Raw genomic sequence first — 23,609 nt, forward strand, 5'->3', positions numbered from 1 at the left:
TATTATGGAGCAGATGTTCAGTGCTGGTAGCAATATATTAGATAAACGATCAACTTTGTCTCCTGACATATTGGAAGGTCAAACATTACTAGACGATTGGACTAGAGCGGAGAAAAGAATCCAAGGAATATAACTTTTAGATGACGAAGTTGAAGATTTTGATACTAAAGGAACGAATACGACAAGAACAGGAAATGGAAGTGACTGACAATATAAAAGGATAAAAAATATAAAAGAACTATGTGACTTTGATTCTCCTATATCCTAAGGGGATACGTAAGCAACTTAAATAAGTGCAAGCCCTTTTTTTGCAATAATTTTTAATTTTTAATTTTTTTAACATAATAATCGTGAACCGTGATAAATCATGAACCGAACCGTGAACCGACGGTTCCGAATCATTAACCGTAATCGTCTTGGACGGTTAATGTTAAGGATCGACTTATTTGGAACTGTTGAACCAACGATTCTGAATCATTAAATCGTCGGTACTGAATCAATCAGGTCTATCCTATAATCTATTTTTTCTTTAGTCTCTCCTTGGTATAAATAGAGGATAAATCATTATCTTAAAAGAAATAAGATAAAGTAAATACTACTAGTTTTTAATACCAAATTAAATACTTTTGTAGATTAGTTAAAATTAACATTTTAAGTACACTAGATAAAATAATAAAAAAGGTATAAGAAAGAACCTAAGGTCCATGTTAATATTACATATTATCAAAATCTATTATTATTATTTTTTTATGTTATATCGTTCTAAATATTATACATTATTAATTTTTAAAAGCTTATGTAATTCTATCAACATTTAAATCGTTACGAAAAAAATTCATGAAAGATGCATTTTGAATGACAGTTAACAATTAACAGGTAGATGTTATCTTAATTATAATGGCGATGCTCGCTGTGAGTCAGTCCCATATTAATTTTTTTTATCATTATATTTAAAATTTAAAATAAATATTTTATTTTATTAAATTTAGATAATTATTTTCACTGTACATTATATATCAACTATCTAAAATTTTATTATATTTATAGAATAAGTGATAACAGTAATTAAAAAATAATATTATTTTATTTTTAGAATAAAAATTTTATTTTTAAAATTTAAAAAATTAATATTAAATTTGTAAAATTATTTTAATTATCCTATTTAAAATTTAAAATAAAATGATGCACTACCAAAAATATACAAATAAGCCGCAATCATCGAACATATCCATCTCGCATCTGGCCCTTGGAACTTGAAGCTGGAGACTGAAGAGACGATGAGCTCAATCGAGGAGCACCATGGCGTTGTGGTTCTTGGGGGAGGCATATGCGGCCTTGCCACTGCTTTAGCTCTTCAGAGGTGTTCCTCCTTTTTCTCTTCTTCCCCCCTTTTTTTAGGGATTCCTTTTTCCTCCTTCCATTTCGCAGGATCTTGTCTGTCTTTCTGCCAAGACTCTCTGACACTTTTTGATACATTAAGTCAATTCTGGTATCAGTTTTTGTATTGACAATTGTCTAAAGAATCTATTCTCATCAACATGTCTTCCACCTAAAAGTAACTTTACAAAACATTTTGTTAAAAATGAAACCTTGTACTAAATTGAGAATCCACAGTGGCGTCTTCTTGTTTTCCACGGCATTCTACATGGATACTTCCTAATCTTTTGTTATGGCCTATAAAATATAGTTACGAGTCACCTTCCAATCTTCCTCTTGTTTTGATTATAATTTATTTTTGTTGCCATTTTTTATGTTTCTGAAACTGTTGCTGCATAGCGAGTTTTTATTTGGTTCAGTCAAAGTTATATCTCTAGATACACTATCCATTGAGACAAAAAATAATAATAATAAGCAAACTAACATCTTGCTTGGATTTGATTGACAAAATGTGCAGGAAAGGAATAAAGAGTCTTGTTCTCGAGAAATCCAATAAACTGCGATCTTCAGGGGCAGCAATTGGTATTTGGGCAAATGGTTGGCATGCTCTTGATCAGCTAATGGTGGGCTCAGAGCTACGACCAAAGGCTATACCTTTGTCAGAGTATGTTCAAGTCTCTTCTTACTAGATAGATATATAATATATTTAACAGCATGTCCTTTTTGTTGTTCGTCATTGTTGTTTTGGAGCAAACACGTAGAGAGAGGGAGAAGCTTTGAGGAAGGAAAATGAATTGAAAAACATGTCATGATTCACAATAAATCCCACATATTTATAGGGGTTAGAGATACAAGATACACCACATTAACATTACACTTCTACATTGTTTTTTCTACTTTATAGCCTTGAGTGGTAGAAAACTCTAGTAGAAAATTGACTAGGAGGAGGACAAACTTTTTACTTTATAATTAAATCTGCTCAACAACATTCCCTTGAACTTAATTATCCTTCATCCTTCATTTCAAGAGTTGTCTTGAGCTTGACAAAGAGATCAAATCATAGCAAAATGTCTACTTATCTTATATGTTGATGTAGACTAGCTCAACATTCTTTTTTTTTACATGTTCTCTAATGAAAAGATAGTGTAAGAAGATGTGCATACTTATTTCACGATGAATTAGCTTCCTTGCAAGCGCAATAGCAGATTTGCTGTCAATATGTATCTTTGTTGACAAACAAAGGTTAATGTTGCAATATATATTCTTCTTAGCCAAATAACATGACACAAATATGATAATGTTGCAAGATAGTCTACTTCACATGTTGAGAGTGTCACAATCTCTGTTTCTTAAAGACCTATGTAAAAGCCATCTCACTCATATAAAATACAAAGTTACTGGTATTTCTTTTATTCAAACCTCCTCCCTTATCATTATTAAAATATTCATAAAGTTAAAATATAATAACACATGTGAAATGTACCTCGAACATAACAAAGAATTCTCTTGGCTACATTCGAGTGAGTAGATTTTAGTTTCTCAATATAGTGATTAATAGTCTTGTGCATTTGGGGATCTTAAGCTCAACCACACTCTTATCTTAAGTGAGATCTACTTTTTCTCCTTGATCAATTTTTTTTTTTTTTGTCAATTTAACAATCCATCTTAAACTTCTTGGGATTCCCTTGAATAAGATTCTTGTGACAAGGAATTATCTTCTTTCGTTTTCTTTACTTCCGGTCCAAGAATATCACTTATGAACCCTATGTCTCCATCTATGTCATGGTTAACTTGAATATTTTTAACATTTGTTGATTGCTCCCTATGAAAGCTAAGATTATCCACGTACAAGGCAACAAATAAGATATTCTTATTTTATTTGAAATATAAAGCGTGCTCATATGAGCATTGATTGAACCTATTAGCTTTAGAATGAGCATTTGTCCAACTATTCTATGGCCTTGGTGACGGCTTCAAGCCATAGCCTTTTTCAATTTTTAAACTTTTACTCCTCTTTTCTCCACAAAGCATGGTTTAAAATTTTGACCCATATCAGAGTTTCGATTTATGACTGGAGCGATATGGTTTCAATACCGTATCTAGCCGATATGGTTTTGATATTTTTAAATATAAAATATATTTAAAAAATAAAAAAATTTAATCTAAATATTAAAAAAATAAAAAAACAATTTTTTTAAAAAAAGAAAAAAAATGCAAGATTGTAGCAACTTCATGACTTCGCAGCCACCTTCGTAGGCTCACGGGGGTGCCGTGATCCCACGATGACCTCTGCAAGCTCAAGGGCGCCGTGATCTTGCGGTGACCTCCTTGACCCATTGTGGCGCCTCCCACGATGCTAATGCTAGGTGACAAATTTCGCTCGTTTCTGCCACATGTTATGAGAGTTTAAACCATGCCATAGAGTTATGAATTGTTAACAAAAACTTCTTTACTAAACTCAATCAAAATATTTGTTTTGACATTATTTGATCTATCTTACATTTGTTTTGAACTGCAATATAAATGAGCAAGCAAATAATTTCCATATGTGCAACCCAAGCAAATACCTCATGGTCCTCATCATATTTGACATTAACTTGTTCCTCACATCATTTTACTACTATGCCTTGTATTTTATACTTCTCCTTGAGCATTTTCTAGGTCTTTAAGACCCATTTTAGGAAGGTGGAACAGGCTCCCAGATGTCATCATTCTTAATTGCCTTGACTTTTTCAATCATGGTTTCTTTCCACTTGTCTCTATGTGCTTCCTCAAATAAAATTTCTTCTTGTTTATCCATTATGACAAATGATATTTAATTCATTTGCTACCTCATAAATTTATTTAATTTCCCTTATCTGTTGTAGTATTGAGGTATCTTTAAGAGTCTATTTGTTGATGACGATGACGATGATATGGGTAATAAAGAAGATTGAGATGAATTCAATATATTTTGCTCTTCTTGGCCTTCTTCATCAAGGATAAATTGTTTTTTTTTTCTCCACGCTATTATCGTTATTATTATTATCATCATCATTTTTATTTTTGTGGAGAAGAAGGTGTCTTGAGAAGTTGCCAAAGTCTGTGCTCTTCACAAGAGCTTTGAAAAGCTCTAGATGTGAACTCTCCACCACAATCGTATCAAAGAACTTTAGCTTGGTAACCACTAGTTCCTCCATGATAGTCATGAACTTTTTAGAGTTGTTTAAGGGCTTTTCATTTTAAAAGTTAGAGAATAATGATTTCTCTTGAATGATGTTTGAGAGATCAATCAACAAAATGTAGGTATAGATGAGTTCTAATGGCCTTTTTGCGAGTTACATTGCTTCTCTTGGAAATGTTTGTTGAAAATACATAGCAGCCCGGTGCACGAAGCTCCCGCCATGTGGGGTCCCAGGGAAGGATGTTTGAGAGATCAATCACCAAAAAGTAGGTATAGATGAGTTCAAGTCGCCTTTTTGCGAGTTTTGTTGCTTCTCTTGAAATCTTTGTTGAAAATACATCCCTTTTAAAATTGATGTGAAATTTGAATTTTGACCTTTGAATGTTTATTGAAACCATCAAAATATATATGCCTAAATCTCAAATGTCGTAACCATGGTATACTATTTGTACATGCATTCAAACATTCCATTGCTACATGCTTAATCTTCAACATAAAAGTTGTATTATTAATGTTGGACATCTAAACTTGAGCTATTAAGTTATTATTTTTATCAGTTAGGTAGTAAAGTTTTCTATTCTTCATATGAACATTGTAATCTCTTTGTAATTGTTGACTCATGTCCAAAATATTTGTTGTCATGCTTGGCATATAGTAATTATCGAAAATAAATCTGACTCTTACTTTTAATGTTGATAAGAATTTTATCTTACCTCTCATAGATACTCATCCACTAATCCATCAAGTTCAATGAACCATTCCTTGTGCTTATTGTTGGATCGAGAAGCGCTAGAGGGGGGGGGGGTGAATAGCGCTCGTGGCTATCTTGTTCGATTATCGGAATCGTAAGAATTATCGGAGTAATTAAGCAGCGGAATAAAACAAAGTAAGCACACAGAGACAGGAGGATTTTTACTTCGTTCGGAGCCTTGATCGACTCCTACTCGAAGGCCCGCGATCCTTGATCGCTTCCGGTGGGCAACAACTATAAGCTCGTTAAAAGATTACAATTATGAGTACAAATAAAAGCTATAAATATTATACTGACAACATGAAATGCTAATTCTGAAGCTTGGTCGCTGCAATCAGATTAGGCGACGAGCGCCTTTTGGAGCAAGACGTTGATGAAAGATCACTGAATTCGTTATCTGAATGTGAAACCCCTTATAAAGGGTGTTCAAGGCTCCGGGTCTTCCGCGTGGATCAAATCTGACCTGGTCGAATTTCATCCATTCAAGGCGCCTTAAACCTCTCAGCGCCTTCAGGCGCCTTTGCCTTCTTGAGGCGCCTCAACGGTGTTCGGCAATTTCGTCCTTTGCACCCGAGGCGCCCAAGCTCCGTGGGCGCCTGGATACTATTCATCCGAGGCTTTAGGTTGCTCCTTTGCTCCTGCAAGACGTTAGTCCCAAACACTATCGCGACACAAAGTTAGACAATAAACATTATAAAGAAGTATAGGATCTCCGGGACTAAGTCTGAATCGGGTTTCCAACCGAAACCCTAGGTCGACTCCCACCGCTGTTCCTCTACTGGAACGAGAGCTCCTACTCCACCACTCGAGATTTACATTGCCACGATCCTCCGGATCGATCGGACTTCTTCACTCGATGCTTGGACTTTCTGTGGACATCGCCAAGTAGTCAGTCTTTCACCCAGTTGCGACACCAGCATCACCCAGGGTTACCACCCCTGGACTTTGCAAGCCATCGACCTGCCAAGACTTTCCGCATAGGGTTACCACCCCCTATGACCTAGGGTTACCACCCCCTAGGGTTTTCCCTTTGCCTAACCGCAGCTAGGACTTTTCTCCACCTAGAGTTACCACCCCCTAGGACCTAGGGTTACCACCCCCTAGGGTTTTCACCTGCCTAACCACAGTTAGGACTTTCCTGAAACACTCATTCAACATGTTAGATGACAGAGAATCTTAACTTTGAATCCCTTTGCCATTATCAAAACTTAGGTTCGATCGTCGGATCCTTCCTGCACCAACACTTATACATATGATTGTTGCATTATTCAAGTAGCCTAGAGTTTGATGTCCAACATCTTATGGTGAGTGGTTGATCTATAATGTTCTTTTTGGCAATTAAAGAATAAATGCATTGAAAGTGAGTGGTTGGTTGATAGTGGATGCTTTAAGGTAAATGACTAAAGATGCCAACAAATTCAATACATTAAAATACATAGAAAAGGTAATATATCCTTTGACAATAAGGGAAAGCTAAAAGTGATAGACTAAGGTAACATTCAAGGTTCTAAAATTCACTATACGCTAGCCCAAATCAGCGCCTAGCGCTTAGGCTGCCTAGACGGGGACTAGGCACCACTAGGTGAATTTTACGGTATCAACATAAATTACATAATAAATCACATTCTACGACTCCAACACAATAACATCAAATTTCAAATGAGTTCAAAATTATACAACTAATAAAATATCACAAATTTATTCTACTTCTTCTTCTCCATTATTTTCAACAACTATATCATCATCAGATATAAACTCAAGGTTACATTTTAGTTTTATTTAATTGGGCATTAAATTTAAAAGCTTAAACTAAAAAAAAATCATGAAAACCATGAACTATTTCCGCAGCGCCTAGATGATTCGACGGATTAGTCGACACGTAGGGCTGCCTAATCCAGCCTAGCCGCCAAAGCCTCCTCGGTTGACCGACTGACTGGCGCCTAGCGCCTAGGCGACCGTCTAGGTCGATTTTTAGAACGCTAGTAACATTGAACTTAAATCTAATTTTGTGTTTCAAAAAGTTTTACTAGTAGAGGGAATTTAAGTTAATCTTTTAAGCATTAGTTAACCAAGTGTTTGATTAAACATTATGAATCTGACACCATGCTTGTTGGACATCGGAATACAATGCATACACAATTGATCTTCCATATGTGTTTAATTAGTCTATTAAGTTTTTTATGTTAAAAGAAGAGTCTTCGCAACATTGGTAGCTAGCACACACCAAAATTAGGATGCTTTAGAAGTTCTCCAAGAGGAACCTGGTGAAAGACTTACCTAAGGTTAAATGTAAAATGACTTCAGGAATGCAAGGAACATAACACTTCCAATACGTTACAAGTGTTACAAGTGTTAAAATTAACTCATCTGTATTTATTAGATTCACATGACATTACATTATTAAATGGTAATATGCATTCATTTACAATTGTGGATCACTTTAGTAGATATACATAGCATGGATTTTAGGGTGTCGGCCCATGTCGCTTCATGTTATTATTGTTCGGCCACTGGACCACATCTAAATCCATTGGCACACTTGTGTTGCCTCGCCAGTCATATCATATAGATTCTCATGGTTAGTCCTGGGTTTTTTTTTTTCGCATGCTTGTGGTTAGCATGGAAAGAAATAGAATGAATTGATTGACTCCTAGTGATCATGCTAGAGGGAATCACAGTTAGGAATGAGCATATAAAAAGATGAGAAATCGAAATCTTATCGAAGTAGCAACAATGAGTGGCAACAACACGAGGCAAACAATGACAATTTCTTTGGTGCACTTGGTAACATATGGGTTAGAGGAGAGGAGGTGATTGCCATCCAATGATTGCCAACTATCATCGGCAATTTGGTATAGGGAATTAGGGAGGAGGGGATAGGGAATTGAAGAGGATAGGCCATCCTATCATGTAAGAAGCAATGAGGCCTATATGGTGTTATGTTGACATGCAATAGCGGGATAGAACCAGGTCGGATTAACATTATCAATTTTTTTATATAACAAAATGGTGATATTTCATAAATTTATTGATGTAGTTGTATAATATCATTATGCATCTTACATATATCGCTTAATGGATAATGTACTTCAAGAGATAGACATATAACATATAATGTAGGTGGTGATAGACAATAGTGTTGACCTTAATAAGGCTAGAGAGCTATTGGAGCAAGAGCATCTAATATTGTTTTGTACCCTATATGTAGCATGCTATTTCGATTTGATGACGACGAATATTGATAAACTTGATATAATGAAGAAGGTAGTGAAAGAAGGAAAATTGTTAATAAAATTCCTCTATAATCATTATTGGGTTTGTGGACTATTGAGAAAATTTGTTGATGGGAAAATTCTACGACCAAGAGCAAATAGGCTTTCTTCTTGTTCACCTCTGTGGATTGGGAAACCTTTTCATACTCTATCACCACTTAATATAGGGAGACATAAAAAATTGTTATATTTGCTAGATTTTAGGACTACATTGTAGATATTCTTATGATAGTAGAATTGTTGTATGTTGTTCTATGAAAATTTTACATGGATATGAAGCCACAAATGACTAGCATTTATCACCTAATTCATGAAGCAAAAATCATGAGATGCCTATAGACGTCAACCAAGTATGAATGTTATATTGATATAATCATTATACGGTGCAACAACCACATGTGAAAACATATTCATTTGCAAGTGCATATTTTTTTAATAATAAAGAAATTTTAAGATTGTTATTGGTAATTATATATGCTTAATTATTTTAGGTTATGATCTCAATCGACATATCAATACTAATATAATCTAGCCACAAATGATAATTGATCCTGTCCGATAGTCGAGGTGACGGAAGTTGGGGACGTGGCGCTCCGGTTGATCGCGTGTCGACTCCTCGAGACCTTGCAACCACAGTTGCGCCAGTGTCGAGCTAGGGAAGGGATCCCGGGCGATGATCCTCCGATGCTCAAGTCAGTCACTGGCGATGTGTGGAAGCAGAGCAAAGTAGCGAATAGTAGCAGCAACAGTAGATTATCGCATACCTCCGCTGAAGCTTGGACTTCCTTTATATAGGGCTTCTGTAGCGCGCATACACGCTTCCTAAGGTGTACACGTTTTTCGAGGCTTTCCTTGAAAAAATGTATCAGTAAAGTGTCCCTAACATAATACCTTGTCCCTAACATAATACCTTAACGAGCCGAGCATATCTCCGAAGTGACATTGGAAGCTTCTGCCATACGATCTTTTGTTTGAATCAGCCGCCGACCATGTCGCCGGTCAGCGGCACATGTTCCCAAAAAGATAATATCCAGCTACCAATGTCTTTTACTCGGCCGAGCGGGATAGCCGCTCGGCTCGGATGAGTATGTTTTCTGGCCGAGCGGGGAGGCCGCTCGACCTGCGCTTCTGCTGTCCTGAGAAAGCCACTTGGCTGCCCTTCTATTTCCTCAGCTCTGTCATAAATCCGCTCTGTTCTTGTAGCTCCATATAAGGCCGAGCGGAGAAGCCGTTCGGCGTGCTCTTGTAGATACCTAGCAATCTTTCTGAGCGTCGAAAGCTCGGAACTTCGCCGAGCTGTTATGATTTCGGATTGGGTCTTCTTTATCCCGATCGGGCGAGTGTGCTACCCGATCGGCCAGTGGTCCGAGGGCGTTTGACCGCCTTGATTGACTCCCATCATGGCACTGACCTCTATCATGGCAACGGGGTGGGGTCCTCCCCCTCGATCATCGCATCAATAATCTCTGAGTAGCTGTAAAAAATGTCATGTCAAAGCTACAATCAAACAAAGAATTAGTTGTTAAAGCTATTAATGAAAGTTGATTATTTTAAGAGATATATGACTCTTTTAATGATTCTTTTGCAATGTCATGTAGATATAGAATGGATGTAGACAAATATAGAATAATTTATTTCTTATCATTGTCAATATATATAGACTATTTTAATTTTATTTTTATTTATCTTACAACTAAGTGATGGTTACGCTATGGAGGATCAACTTTGAATTTGAAAATGAATGCAGTATGAATCTCGCAAACGACGTCTTCAAATGGTTGCAAAAGCAATTGGTTAACTTTCTCTCTTATTTTATATGAGTGTAAAATAAGTAATATCCATAATAATAAAACTTTAAGTTTGTGAGAATTTAAAGCATGCAATTTCTAGGACTCAATGTCTCTGCAATCACACTTCAAGTGATTAAGACTATTTCATTACATGCAATGGTAATAAAAATGTAAAATTTGAATTTATACCTTTTTATAGCTGCTGTAAAATTTAATAGCTATCCAACATCTCACGAAAAAAATATCGAAATATGAAATTAACAGGCAACTTATGAAATATAAAATCAATAGTAATCATTTATAGTTATCAAATACTAAAAAAATGATTTTAAAATTAATATACACCTATTTAAAAAGAAAAAAAAAATACTAAAATCATATTGGACAAAAGGATATGGTACCAAAATAGGGTCGTTCTAGTTTAGTATGAAACTTGACATAACTCAAAATTTTAAACCATGACACATAGATATATGTCCTCAGGCATTTGACACTTGGATAGGGGATTAATTGACCAAAAGGAAACTTGACCAAAATAGGGTCGTTCTTTGGAAAGTGTTAGAAGTGAAAAGGGGATTAATTGGATTTGCAGTTATGATGGTGTAGAATATAAGAAATTTAGGGTGCGTTAGGTTTGCGTATTTTTCATTTTTATTTTCTGAAAAACGTGCGTTTCTAAAAAATGATGTTTGGTTTGCATTTTTCATGTCTGTTTTTTTTAAAAATAGATAGCATTTTCTGGAATAATAGAGAATGTCTAAAAGTCATTTTCTAGAAAACACGCGTTTTCTAGAAAATGAAAATGGAAAACGTGCAAACCAAATGCACCCTTAATTTTCAATATGTGTTTTCCGTTGCAAGAACATCTTAATAAAATGGTGTTGTTGAATGGAAAATTCATAAACTTCAAATAGCATCCTGATCCATGCTTAATGAATACTCGTTACTAAGTTATTTTGGGGTTGAAGCATTACATATTGTATGCTATATAGAAAAATAAGGTCTATCTGCATCCATTTTTGTCAAAGATACCATATGAGCTTTGGTATGGGAGGATGTCCTTAATTATCTTATGGTATTTGGTTGTAAGAGTTGCATCTTGAATACAATGATAATTTAGGTTTTCGGCAAAGACGGACAAAGGCATATTTGTTTGATACTCCACAAGTCTAGCTTATCGTATCTACAATAAGTGAACACTTAAGGTAGAAGAGTCACCTAACATTTTATATGACGAAGCTTCTTGAGTATATCTTAGGACATTAAAAAGGAGATAGCCAAGATGGAAAATTTAGAAATTGATAAGAAAGAACCTTATCAAGGAAAAGTAATGAATGTGTGAAGAATAGATTAAATCCAAGGAAGATGATCAAGAAGAAGATATACAATCACTTCCATGGGTTTCTAGGCTTTCAAAAAAAAGTCCAGATCATCCTCTTGGGCAGGCAATGGAAGAAATATAACAATAGATTAGAACTTGTTCTGACTCAATTTACAATAGATTAGAACTTGTTCTGACTCAATTTGAATGAAACAAAGTCTCAGGATTAGTTCAAAGACATGATGATAGTTATGTAATTGGAGCACAATAAGTTTTTAAAATAAATGAGATGAAAATGCATGTGAAACAAGGCTAGAATAGTAGTTTAGGGATATAATTAGGAAGAATATAATGAGGCTTATGTTGGTTGCTACTCGGAAAACCTAGAGGTTCCACTGTACAAAAATTTTGTACAAAGGTCTGAACCTTTTCCTAGCTACCATGTGTTCTTTTAAATTAAATTCTGGATCGCCTGCGGAACTTAACACGTTTGATCCAAAACTTAATCTATTTGTTCTTTTAGGTTTAGACTTGGATCTCCTGCGGAACTTAACACGTTTGATCCAAAACTTAATCTATTTGTTCTTTTAGGTTTAGACTTGGATCTCCTGCGGAACTTAACACGTTTGATCCAAATCACCTTAAGTTATTAATTCCATTAAATATTAATTTCCATAATTGGTCCCTAGTACTGACGTGGCGAGGCACATGGCCCACCACCGACTAGACAAAACCTTTTATGGAAAGCTAATATTTAATTTCCTAAAATAACTTTAGGTCAACCGAAAAGAACAATCAAATCACAAGGAAAAGAAAAACAAAAGAACACTATATCGAAAACAAATTCGAAACACTAAAATCGTATGCCTCTTGTATTTGGTATTATTTCCAAAAATAACTAGTATGATGCGGAAAGGAAAAATACTAGTTATACCTTTTAGAAAGACCTCTTGATCTTCTATCGTATTCCTCTTCTAACCTCGGACGTTGTGTGGGCAACGATCTTCCGAGATGAGAACCACCAAGCACCTTCTTCTTCCTTGCAAGTTTCGGCCATCAAAACATCTTCTAGGATGAAGAGGTTCGGCCACCACCACCATGCTCCAAGGGATGCTAGAAACAAAGCTTTCTTTCTCTCCTTCTTCTTCTTCTCTAAACTTGATCCGGCCACCATATGAGTCTCCACAAGAAGGATGAGGTTCGGCCATCAAAGAGAAGAAAGGAGGAGAGGATGGCCGACCACACCAAGGAAGAAAAAGAGAGAGGAAAAATAATAGAGTTGTTGTCCATGAAGGCACCTCTACCCTCTCTTTTATAATCCTTGGCCTTGGCAAATAAGGAAATTTAAATAAAAATTTCCTTAATTCTTTTACCATTGATAAGGAAAATTTATTTAATTAAAAATAATTTTTTTCTCATCAACAATGTGGCCGGCCACTTTAAACCAAGCAAAGGAAATTTAATTCAATCAAGAATTAAAACTTTCCTAATTTGTTTCCGGAAATTTTATAAAAATTTCTCTAATAATTTTCCCTTCATGATGGTCAATAAAAAGGAAATTTTATAAATTAAAATATTTCTTTTAAACATGTGGATAAAAAGAAAGTTATCTTTAAAATTAAAATCTCTTCCAATCTACAAATAAAGAAAGATATCTAATCTTTTCTTAATCTTTGTAGAAGTTTTATAAAAGAGATATTTAATTTTTAAACTCTCTTTTAAATCGTGAACGTGATTAAAAGTTTTACCAAAATTAAAATCAACCTTTTAATCTACAAATAAGGAAAGAGATTTAACTCTTCTCTTAATCTTTTGTAGAATCTTATAAAAGGAAAAAAATTTTAACTCTCTTTTAAATCATGTTATCCATAAGAAAATTTTAAAAATAAAATTCCTTTTTATTTTAATAGGACCACCCAAGCTGAGTTCAGCTAGCGTATAGATCACCGTGAACGAAACATGGCGGCCTAGCTTGGTCTCCAAGCTAGCTTGGTATGAAGGTGGGTATAGGTGGGTATAGTACTCTTTATAATCAGAGGCTACGATAGGGACCGAGGAGGAATTGGTTTGGTCTCCGATAAAATTAAGCATCCCGTGTTCGCTCGAACCACAACTTAATTTTATCAATAATAATTCATTCCACTAGAGAATTATTATTGAACTACGCACCAATCCCAAATTACATTTTGGGCTCCTTCTTATTATGAGTGTGTTAGTCTCTCGTGTTTAAGATAACAATGTCCACTAATTAAGTAAGTTCTGACAACTCACTTAATTAATATCTAGCTCAAGAGTAGTACCACTCAATCGTATGGGACTAAGTCCACCTGCAGGGTTTAACATGACAATCCTTTTGAGCTCCTCTTGGGGACATTCTCAACCTAGTATCTCTAGGACACGGTTTTCTATAATCAACAACACACTATAAGTGATATCATTTCCCAACTTATCGGGCTTATTGATTCATCGAACTAAATCTCACCCATTGATAAATTAAAAAAATAAATATCAAATATATGTGCTTGTTATTATATTAGGATTAAGAGCACACACTTCCATAATAACTGAGGTCTTTGTTCCTTTATAAAGTCAGTATAAAAGGAACGACCTCAAATGGTCCTACTCAATACACTCTAAGTGTACTAGTGTAATTATATAGTTAAGATAAACTAATACCTAATTACACTACGACCTTCCAATGGTTTGTTCCTTTCCATCTTGGTCGTGAGCTACTGTTTATAATTTATATGGAACCGATAACATGGTCTTCTGTATGTGACACCACACACCATGTTATCTACAATATAAATTAATTGAGCAACTACATTTATCATAAATGTAGACATTTGACCAATGTGATTCTTATTTCTAGATAAATGTTTATACCAAAAGCTAGACTTTTAGTATACACTCTAACAGCTTATGCTCCAATAGAACGTCTCGATTCCATATTGATGCAGCACAAGAAGAGAGATTGATTGTTCGTAGGTTTGTGAAGTAGGAGTTTAAAAGAGAGCTTAGTTGTTTAAAGGTTTGCCAGAGTAGGAATCTAAAATTTGGGTTAATGAATTGTAGAAAAGTTATAGAAACTTAGGCTGACACCTTATAAATTGTAGGCATCACACCTTGGGGGGATTGCAAACACAATCTGGGAAAATTTTTGAAACTCAGTTTCTATATCATATTCCAGTTATACTACTAGACGTACTCTTTAATATAGGAAACATAAAGAACTTATAAAGACTCTTAATTGATGCATCCATTTCTCAAATATTAGAACTTATTGGTAATTGGTTTGAATTTATAGCTGACTTTTCAACTCCCAAACTAAGGAATGACTGTTTATAGTTGTAGTCTACAACCATGCTTGATCCTAGAGCTTTGCATGGGAGCCAAGTAAACATGGGATTCTCAAACAGATTGAGTTGGCTCAAGGTTGATCTATTTGACTGGAATGTTGAGTTGACTGCAGAGTCAATTGGAAACCGTCTACTCAAGAACAAAGTGCTCTATGTTGTGTTTGAATCAACTAAACTAGATCTCAATCGATTAATGATTTGGCTGATTCTACTGATCTGTTGGCCGTTGGCATGCAATGGATAGTTTTCAAATTTTGGTTGACTAATCTTGGATTTTTGTTAGCTGAACCTGTAGAAAACTAGCTGTTGGCTAGCTGTTGGAGGCCTCTATATATGAGTGTTGGCTATGATTTGTCTCAAAAAATAGTACACTAAATTTGAGATTAAGTTTTCAACATTGTGTAGCTGAGAAAAATGCACCTAAGGGCTATTGGAAGGCATCTTGTGTGCTCTTTTAACATCTTTTTATTAAACTTCATTTCATATCTTCTACAAGATTTCTTTGCCTCTGGAAAAAGGAATTTTTCATTGTGGGATTGCAGGTGTGATCCACATAATGGATCGATAGACCATGGAGTAAGATTGGGTTCCAAATCACATAAACTATTATATTAGCATTTATCCTTTTATTTTCGTAACACTATAGTCTAATGTGTGAAAAAAGACATATCACTCACAAGAACTAACTTCTATTTGTTCTTGTGTATGTGCAAGAAAAGTTGAATTGCCATTTGTTAAAAGTTGAATTTTCATTTGTTGGTTCATGAGTTGTTCACCCCTCTCCAGCACATCAACATATTAAGATCCTAATAATATATGCAAATTTATTTATATAGAAGAGTGGGTGAGGTTGAGTATTGTTTATTTGCATGTTATTGTGTGTTGTGGTTTAAAATCTCGACTCGTATTGGAGTTTTAGTTTATGACTAGTCGTACCGTGCCAATATGGTTTTGGTATTTTTTTAATATAAAATATATTAACTAAAAAAAGTGTATCCTAAATATTAAAAAATTTTAAAATACAAAAAAAAAGAAAAAAAATGTGGGATGTGTCACCCCATATGGCAAGTAAATAAATAAATAAATAATTTATTTAATATTTTCAAAATAAAACAAACAAACAAACAATATATATATATATATATATAGTTTGTTTAGATTAATATTGCCCCTTCGCACTTGTTGCGCGTCCTCGCCGCACATTTGACTACCGACGCCACTCTTCCGTTTATGCGAGCAGCAACGACGCCGACGCCGACGCCAACGCCCCCTTCCTGCTCCATGCCGCCTGCGATTGGCCTCTTAGCAGTTGCCTCACGTTCGCACGCCGCGTGATGTCCTACTATCAGAAACCACCTTAGCGACCCCACAGAGGTCGCTAGTCGCTACAAGATCGTGGCAACCTTTGCGACCTTATGGAGGTTGTCGTGGGATCACAACACCTCCACAACCCCGCAAAGGTCGCCGAGGAATCGTGGCAGCCTCCGCGACCTCGAGGAGGTTGTCGTAGGATCACGGTGCCTCCACGATCCATCGTGGCAACTTCGCGACCCTGCAATGGCTGCTTTGTCGATGTCGGCGATGGGCAGAACGACAAATTTCGGCCGTTTTGCCCGACACAATACGAAATTTAAAACCATGTTGTGTGTATTGACAAACAATTTTAATATGTTTTGTTATTTTGTAAAAAAATCATAATATGGGTTATAGAGCACTTTGACTATCACAATCAATATAAGCGTGTTGTGGGGATGTAACACCAATGTTATTAAGTAGTTGATATAATTATATCACTTTAGAGACCGTCAAATTGCTTGTTATTTAACTTCTTTGCTAGATCTAATATTGTTGTATTTTTTACTTTTCCAAGATATAAAAGAATCACCCAAGAGGATATCCAAATCATGCATGTACTGGATCTTTGTTTCTTTGCATCACCAACTGAATTAATGTTACAGAATTCTCATAAGGAGGACGTAACTTGATATACTAAAGTATAAAGTATAAGTTCACTTTTTTCAAATCATGCAATAGATATTGTCAAAAAGACATTTTTTATGTCTAGTTGATAGAATGACCATTGTAGAATAGTAACTATAACAAGAAGTGTTGGTATGAAAATTAGTTTAGCTACTAGCGTAAAGATCTCTTTATAGTTAACTCATGTTCTATGTTCTTGATTATAGAGTTTTATGATTAGTTGGGCAAGCATTATGTCGGTCGATAGTGTCATTTTATTTTGTTTTAATATCCACTTGTATTCAATGATTGTTTTGGAGAGGTGCAGCTAGGTCTGAAGAATGTTCTCTAAGGCATATAACTTATCAGTTGTTTTTTACTAAAAAGGTTATAGCCTTTTTAAATGAAGGGATAAGGTGAATAATCAAAGTTGAGGTTTGATAATCTTATAGTTTCACACTTGGTGTTCAAGCTTTTCTCATATCGTAGTGCAACGGATTATGGTAACACTGGAGTATTATTTGTTGAAGTTGTTGGGATCTTGGATAGGGGTTGCTAATGTTGAAGGTAGAGGTTGTTCAGTGCCTTTAGGAAGAATATCAATTATGGAGGGAATGTCTAATGACATTGTAGGTTTCTCAAAGGTTGAGATAGTTTTGAAGGAAGTTTGTTCTTAGAATGTGACATGTCAAAAGATGTAAAGGAGTTCAATTGTTGAATTATAGCTACGATGGTCTTCTATTTCTTTTTAAAATGACACTAGGTATCTAGTTTACGCCAACTAATCTTGGGAGTGACCGGCGTGGCCCTACGGAAGTTTTCCTCCAACCACGTATAAATCAGGAAGCGTTCGCAGCGGGCGACCCATCAACCTAGTTTTCTTAGATCAACCGCCTATTAAGGCAAATTCATCCGTTGATAGCTCCTTCCTGAAAGCTTTTGGGAAGCGAGTAGAAGCATAGTTCTAGCAGTTTTAACTAGGTGCCATGTTTGTGTTTAACAATCACATTTATTTGGGTGTATAGGAACATGAAAATTGAGCTAGAGTACCGTCTTGTTTTAACAAGTTTTAAGACACTACATGAGTACTTTTTCAAAAAAGATTTTAATAAGAGTGGAAAACAAAGTGCAACTACTTATACAGAAGTTTGAAGAACTTCTAAATGTTATTTAAGAAGAGAAACTCATGAATAATTAAAAGAGTAAGTTCATAAAAAAATAAAATATATTATTAGAAGTCACCTTTTGTTGATTGGCATTATCAAAAGGAGTTGAAGAATTAGAGTTACTTTTACTAAATGACAAAGCAATCATGTTTTGAAATTGACAATTTTGACAGTTATATTCACTACAAACTACATAAGTTTATTTGAAAGTGAATTAGAAGTATGACTAAATGTTGATGTCAAAGAGTGGTTCAGCATTGATGCCATAGTTGAAGTGAAGATTCAGTTAAGGCTGAAAAGGAATGCCAGAAACTTCAAACATGCATCCAGCTTTATAGTGAATCCAAACAATCTTCTTCCGCTTTTGTTCCTGTACTTGACAACCAAAAGAAGAGAAGACATATTCAAACACACGATACACATAGATATTGTAAAATGTGGACTCTAGAAATATCACCAATATGACATGTGAGGAGAGAAGGACCACATATCATCTATGACGATTTAGAAGAGATGAGGAGTATTTAAGATTTTTAAAATAAAAGTTAAATGCTATGTAGTTATGAAGCGCAGCTTGATTTGTGATGACTTCAACCTCAACATTTGTATACATCGATGGAGAAGCACTTTTAGCTTGTTTATTTGAAACCACCGTAACTTTGAAGATTCATGACTACCAATCACACTTCCATTGAGAGCAGTGAAATTTGGTGTGCCCAAGCATGTGACAACATGTGCACTTATTCATGACTAGTCAATTGCTGATAATAAATTTTCTAATTTGATTTACACAGAGAATGATTTCTTTAGTTTGCTTGTTATGGTGATTAGTTGCAGAAGACTGCTATACTTTGTCCCGTGGCTTGAAGTGTAGAATGCAAGTTCCTTTTTTTTTGGTCTTAGAAAAGCAGGTCTTGATTTCTCTAGTTTTCAGCTCATTCAGGTGACAGATAAGAAGTGTAATTTTTTCAATAAATTTTCTTGGTGATGAATGAAGGCATGTATAGATTCAAGTTGAGGGTCATAAGCAACTGAAGTAGTTTCTCAAATTTATGGTACTTGTAGAATATGGCTTTATCATTAGAGGTGTTGAAGGAGGCTCTATCTGCTAGATCTTGTCATTCTTGTAGACAATTTTATGAGGATATAATCCAATCTATTTTCAACAGGTCAATCCAATCTACTAAGTTGTTGTCTTCTCTACTTGGTTTTGTTATTGTGCTTTCTTTTTGAATTGTTCTCCTTGGTTTACTTGGTCATACACTTTGAATTTTTCTACTTGGTTCATATGCTATTAACAAAGACTTCTTTTTCTCGACAATTTATAGGATAAGGGAGGTTTGGCTTGAGAGTAACAGAACAGTAGTAACTTCGTGCAGGTAATGATTATAAACCATTTCATCTCTTCATTTCTTGAACAAAGCCGAAGCTTATAATCTTCATTGGGTTATTAAATGAGAAACAGGAGGTCATTACCAACAAAAAGTGGAGAACAGTTCAAATCATCATACTGTCTCATCATCAACTGTTGTTCAATTCAGTACAAAAGTTTTCCATTTGCATTTAACAACATTTAAAGTTTGCATTTAAAGTTTTCCATTTGCATATTTTGAACAGGTTTACAGTTTACTAAGCATTTGACAACACTTGATATCTATTGTATCGAGTTTTCATAACCATCATTGATTCTGTTAATGCATGTAAGAAGATAGTCAGCAAACATCTTGCTTTTACATAGTCTTCTTCTATGCAAGGAAAAGAAATGAACCGAAGCAAACATTTAGCTGTGTGTTTTTAGTAGAATAGACAAATGGACTACCATGCTCTCAATATAGGCAAGGAGAGTTTGAGCAAAAAGATCATACAGTAGCAACAAAAAATCTGGTAAACAAGAAGGTATATCTTCATGATTCTAAGGATCCATAATATACAAATAACTCACAAGTATTTGAAAGAATTATAAAATATTTTAATTGCTAATAAATATTATTTGTTACTCCAATCGAATGAATACTCCATAGTTTAATTCAAATAGATGTCATGAAGGCATTATCGTAGAAAAATTTATAAAAGGTATTTATATGAATGAGCAAACTATGATTATTCTAACTTCAATACAGCTTTGTGTGGTGTGCATGTGCCCTGAGGCTTAGCTTCCCTTAAAAATGCTCTCTGAGATGATTCACTGTTTCTATCATCTCCTGTTCTTCTGTTCATAATGATTTTGATTGCATGCGGTGGTCTACTTGAATTATAGGGAAGTAGAACTCCGTTGCTTGAGAAGGAGTGACCTGATTGAAACAATGGCTAGCAAACTACCATCAGAGTCCATTCGTTTTGGCTGTAAAGTTGTGGCAGTTAAATTAGACCATACCACTTCCTTCCCTATTCTTTTTTTAGAGGATGGAATCATCATAAAAGCCAAGGTACTACTTCCTAAAGTCAATTCTGTTTTCTTAATCCTACTCCATGAATACACATTCTTAGATAACTAAGGTGTGAATCTCTATCCTTGTTTGCAAACTTTTTTACCTTACATACACTTTTTTGTATTTCAATAGCATTGCTAATTAGTCCTTATGTTCACAATTGAATCTTCATTAGGTTTGAATTAGTTAAACTTAACCAACACCTGCCAAAAAAAGAAAGAAGAGAGGCCTCATTAAATTCATTCATTATTAATTTTGATGAGCTATACAGACGGTACTTTTAAATATGTTCATTAACATAGTTTCTTTTTAATCATGTAATTTAAGATTATTAAATACACTTGTCTAGAAGTGGGACTGATATTAAGAACCAATTACAAGAACTTATACTGGTGAAGCATTTTTTTTTTTTCATTCTACTTCTACTAACATCACTATAAACAACTAGCCAAATCATTGTCCAGTTAAGCAGATAAGCTATTACAATCAATTAATGCAACCCTTGCTTGTCATGAGAAGACTGCTAAAGTATACATGTTTGGATTATGCCTGTGAAGGTTTTAATTGGCTGTGACGGATCAGATTCAATTATAGCAAAGTCATTACAACTGAAGGAACCGAAGGTCTTTCCTATGGCTGCTGTGCGAGGTTTCACAACCTATCAATCTCCCCATAGCTTTGGCACTTATTTTTTCCGAATAAGGTACAAAAGTATTACGTTCGGAAGGATACCAATCAATGATAAGCTAGTCCACTGGTTCATAGGGTTGGCAAATCCAGCTGGAGGTAAGCTAATGAAACTCGTGTAAATTTATTAATTGAGATAATTTTGAGTACTGACTGGTAAACATTCAAATCAGATCATCTTTCTCGAAAGGATCTCAATTTCATAAAAAAGATTGCACTTGACTCTGTACGAGAACTTCCTAGTGAGATCAGTGAGATAGTGAAACACTGTGATCTTGATTCATTGAGCATCCACTGTGTTTGGTATCGGCATCCATGGCACCTTTTTACGGGTAAACTATCAAATGGCACGATGACGGTGGCAGGGGACGCGATGCATGTGATGGGGCCTTTCCTTGGCCAAGGAGGATCCGCAGGTTTGGAAGATGCTATTGTCCTGGCTAGGTGTTTAACTCAAGCAATGCCATCAAACCTGGAGAATTCAAGCAGTAGCCACAGCAACTTACATAAGAGAATTGATGCAGCATATCGTAATTACATCAAGGAAAGAAGGCTGAGGGTGATTAGGCTGTCAACTCAATCATATCTTACAGGGTTGATTATGACAACTAAATCATGGATTGTGAGGGTGATCTGTGTTGCTCTTCTCATGGTCCTCTTTGGTGGCAACACCCTCAGCCACACAAGATTCAACTGTGGCCTTCTTTAGACAAGAGATCAACACATAAACATGTGATTTGTATCATCCACAGACAAGCTTCAACTGTTTTTAGTGAAATGAAAGGACAAGGTCTATTATGCTCTTGGTTAGTCTTTATGTTCATCATGCCATTTGTTAGACTGTGCCATGGCCAATATTGTAAAAGCTGTTCATGTTGTGGGCACTATATAATAATATACTTTGTTGAATCTTCGACTACCACGTATGTGCACACCACAATGAATGATAATTTTCAATTTGAGGCAGGAGCTATAAGCTTAAATCTCAATTGATAAACAAAAATTAAATAGTTGTTCTTTAGACATGGAATAGCATGGTAACTAAATATAATTATATATTAATTTTTAGTTTATAGAAATGTTCATGCTAAACTATTAATGCCGATCTCAAGTTGAGATGAAAAATAATGATGATTGCGTATTAGATTGTCAGTCAATATTGATTTTTAAGTAAATGTTCAATAAATGGATCTATCAAATTATTGTAATAATATTAGATTGTTCTCTAGAAAGAATGCATAACGTCTCGACAAGGATTGTTACTAGGGGTGCAATCAAGACGAGTCGAGTCGAGCCGAACTTTTGAATGTTTGAGTTTGATTCGTTTATAATCGAGCCGAGCTTGGACTTTATTTAACGAATATATTCATGGCTCACAAGTTTATTTGAGCTTTTATTGAGCCTAAACGAGCTTAATAAATATAAATTATAAATTTAAATATTCATTAAAAATTAAATTATATATTTAGAGAAAATTATAATATTTTTATTAAAATTTATAATTTTATTCTAGTAAATAAATTTAATATATTTGTCTATATTTTTCATAAGTAGGGTGTAAAATCTATAAATTCAATATCAAAATTTTTTTTTTTAATTTAAAATTTGATTCATGAGTTTAACGAACATGTTCACGAGCTAACGAGCTGAACACTGTGAAACTTGAGTTTGGTTTATTTATCTTAACGAGGCTCATTAAACGAGCTCAAACGAACTTTTATCGAATCGAGTTTCGAATAGCTCATGAACGGCTTGGTTCATTTACACCCCTAATCGTTACTTCTCCATGAAAACTTGATGTAGTATTAAATATATAAGAGTTCTCACACCGATAAAAATAAATATTATAGAAAAATTAATTGTCTAAAATTTAAAACATAGAAGCTATAAATGCCCACTGTAAAGCAATAAAGGTAATAGATACAATAATTATGAGAAGAATTAATATTTTGTGTGTACAAGAGACAATATGGGGAGGAGAGAAGGCAAAAATAATAGATAATTTAGATTTTAGTTATGGTACACATGGACTAAAATAAGAAATGGAGAATGTATTATTATAAATAGTTTGTTAAAGGATAAAGTAGTAGAAGTAGTTAGAAAAATGATTGAATTATAATTCTTAAGATAATGATGTTGAAAGAAACTATTAATATAATTAGTATATATGAACCATAAGTATGATTTGATGAAGACACTAAATCTAAGTTTTGGGACGACCTATATGAAGTATTATAAAATTTTTCATCAAATAAAATAATTTTAATAAGAGGAGATCCAGGGCATGTAGAAGTAAAAAAATAAGGAATACGATAAGGTCCATGAGAGTTATGGT

At 34.6% G+C, this 23,609-nt stretch overlaps 1 protein-coding gene across 1 annotated transcript; it reads left to right on the forward strand.

The window, feature by feature from the left end:
* The first annotated feature begins 1,212 nt into the window (after positions 1-1,212).
* LOC121974910 (monooxygenase 1-like) lies at positions 1,213-22,193 on the forward strand. Its single transcript, XM_042526189.1, has 6 exons — positions 1,213-1,360; positions 1,895-2,041; positions 19,487-19,537; positions 20,416-20,584; positions 21,145-21,373; positions 21,448-22,193. The coding sequence occupies exons 1-6, from the start codon at positions 1,278-1,280 to the stop codon at positions 21,981-21,983; spliced, it is 1,215 nt and encodes a 404-aa protein (XP_042382123.1). The 5' UTR covers positions 1,213-1,277; the 3' UTR covers positions 21,984-22,193.
* Positions 22,194-23,609: the final 1,416 nt, after the last annotated feature.

The sequence above is a fragment of the Zingiber officinale genome, chromosome 4B, assembly GCF_018446385.1.
Source record: "Zingiber officinale cultivar Zhangliang chromosome 4B, Zo_v1.1, whole genome shotgun sequence".
Taxonomy (NCBI): domain Eukaryota; kingdom Viridiplantae; phylum Streptophyta; class Magnoliopsida; order Zingiberales; family Zingiberaceae; genus Zingiber; species Zingiber officinale.

Coding starts and splice junctions, on each gene's coding strand:
- LOC121974910 (XM_042526189.1), top strand. CDS start 1,278: ATGAGCTCAATCGAGGAGCACCATGGCGTTGTGGTTCTTGGGGGAGGC. Junction 20,585..21,144: donor GAATCATCATAAAAGCCAAG/GTACTACTTCCT, acceptor ATGCCTGTGAAG/GTTTTAATTGGCTGTGACGG. Junction 21,374..21,447: donor GTTGGCAAATCCAGCTGGAG/GTAAGCTAATGA, acceptor CATTCAAATCAG/ATCATCTTTCTCGAAAGGAT.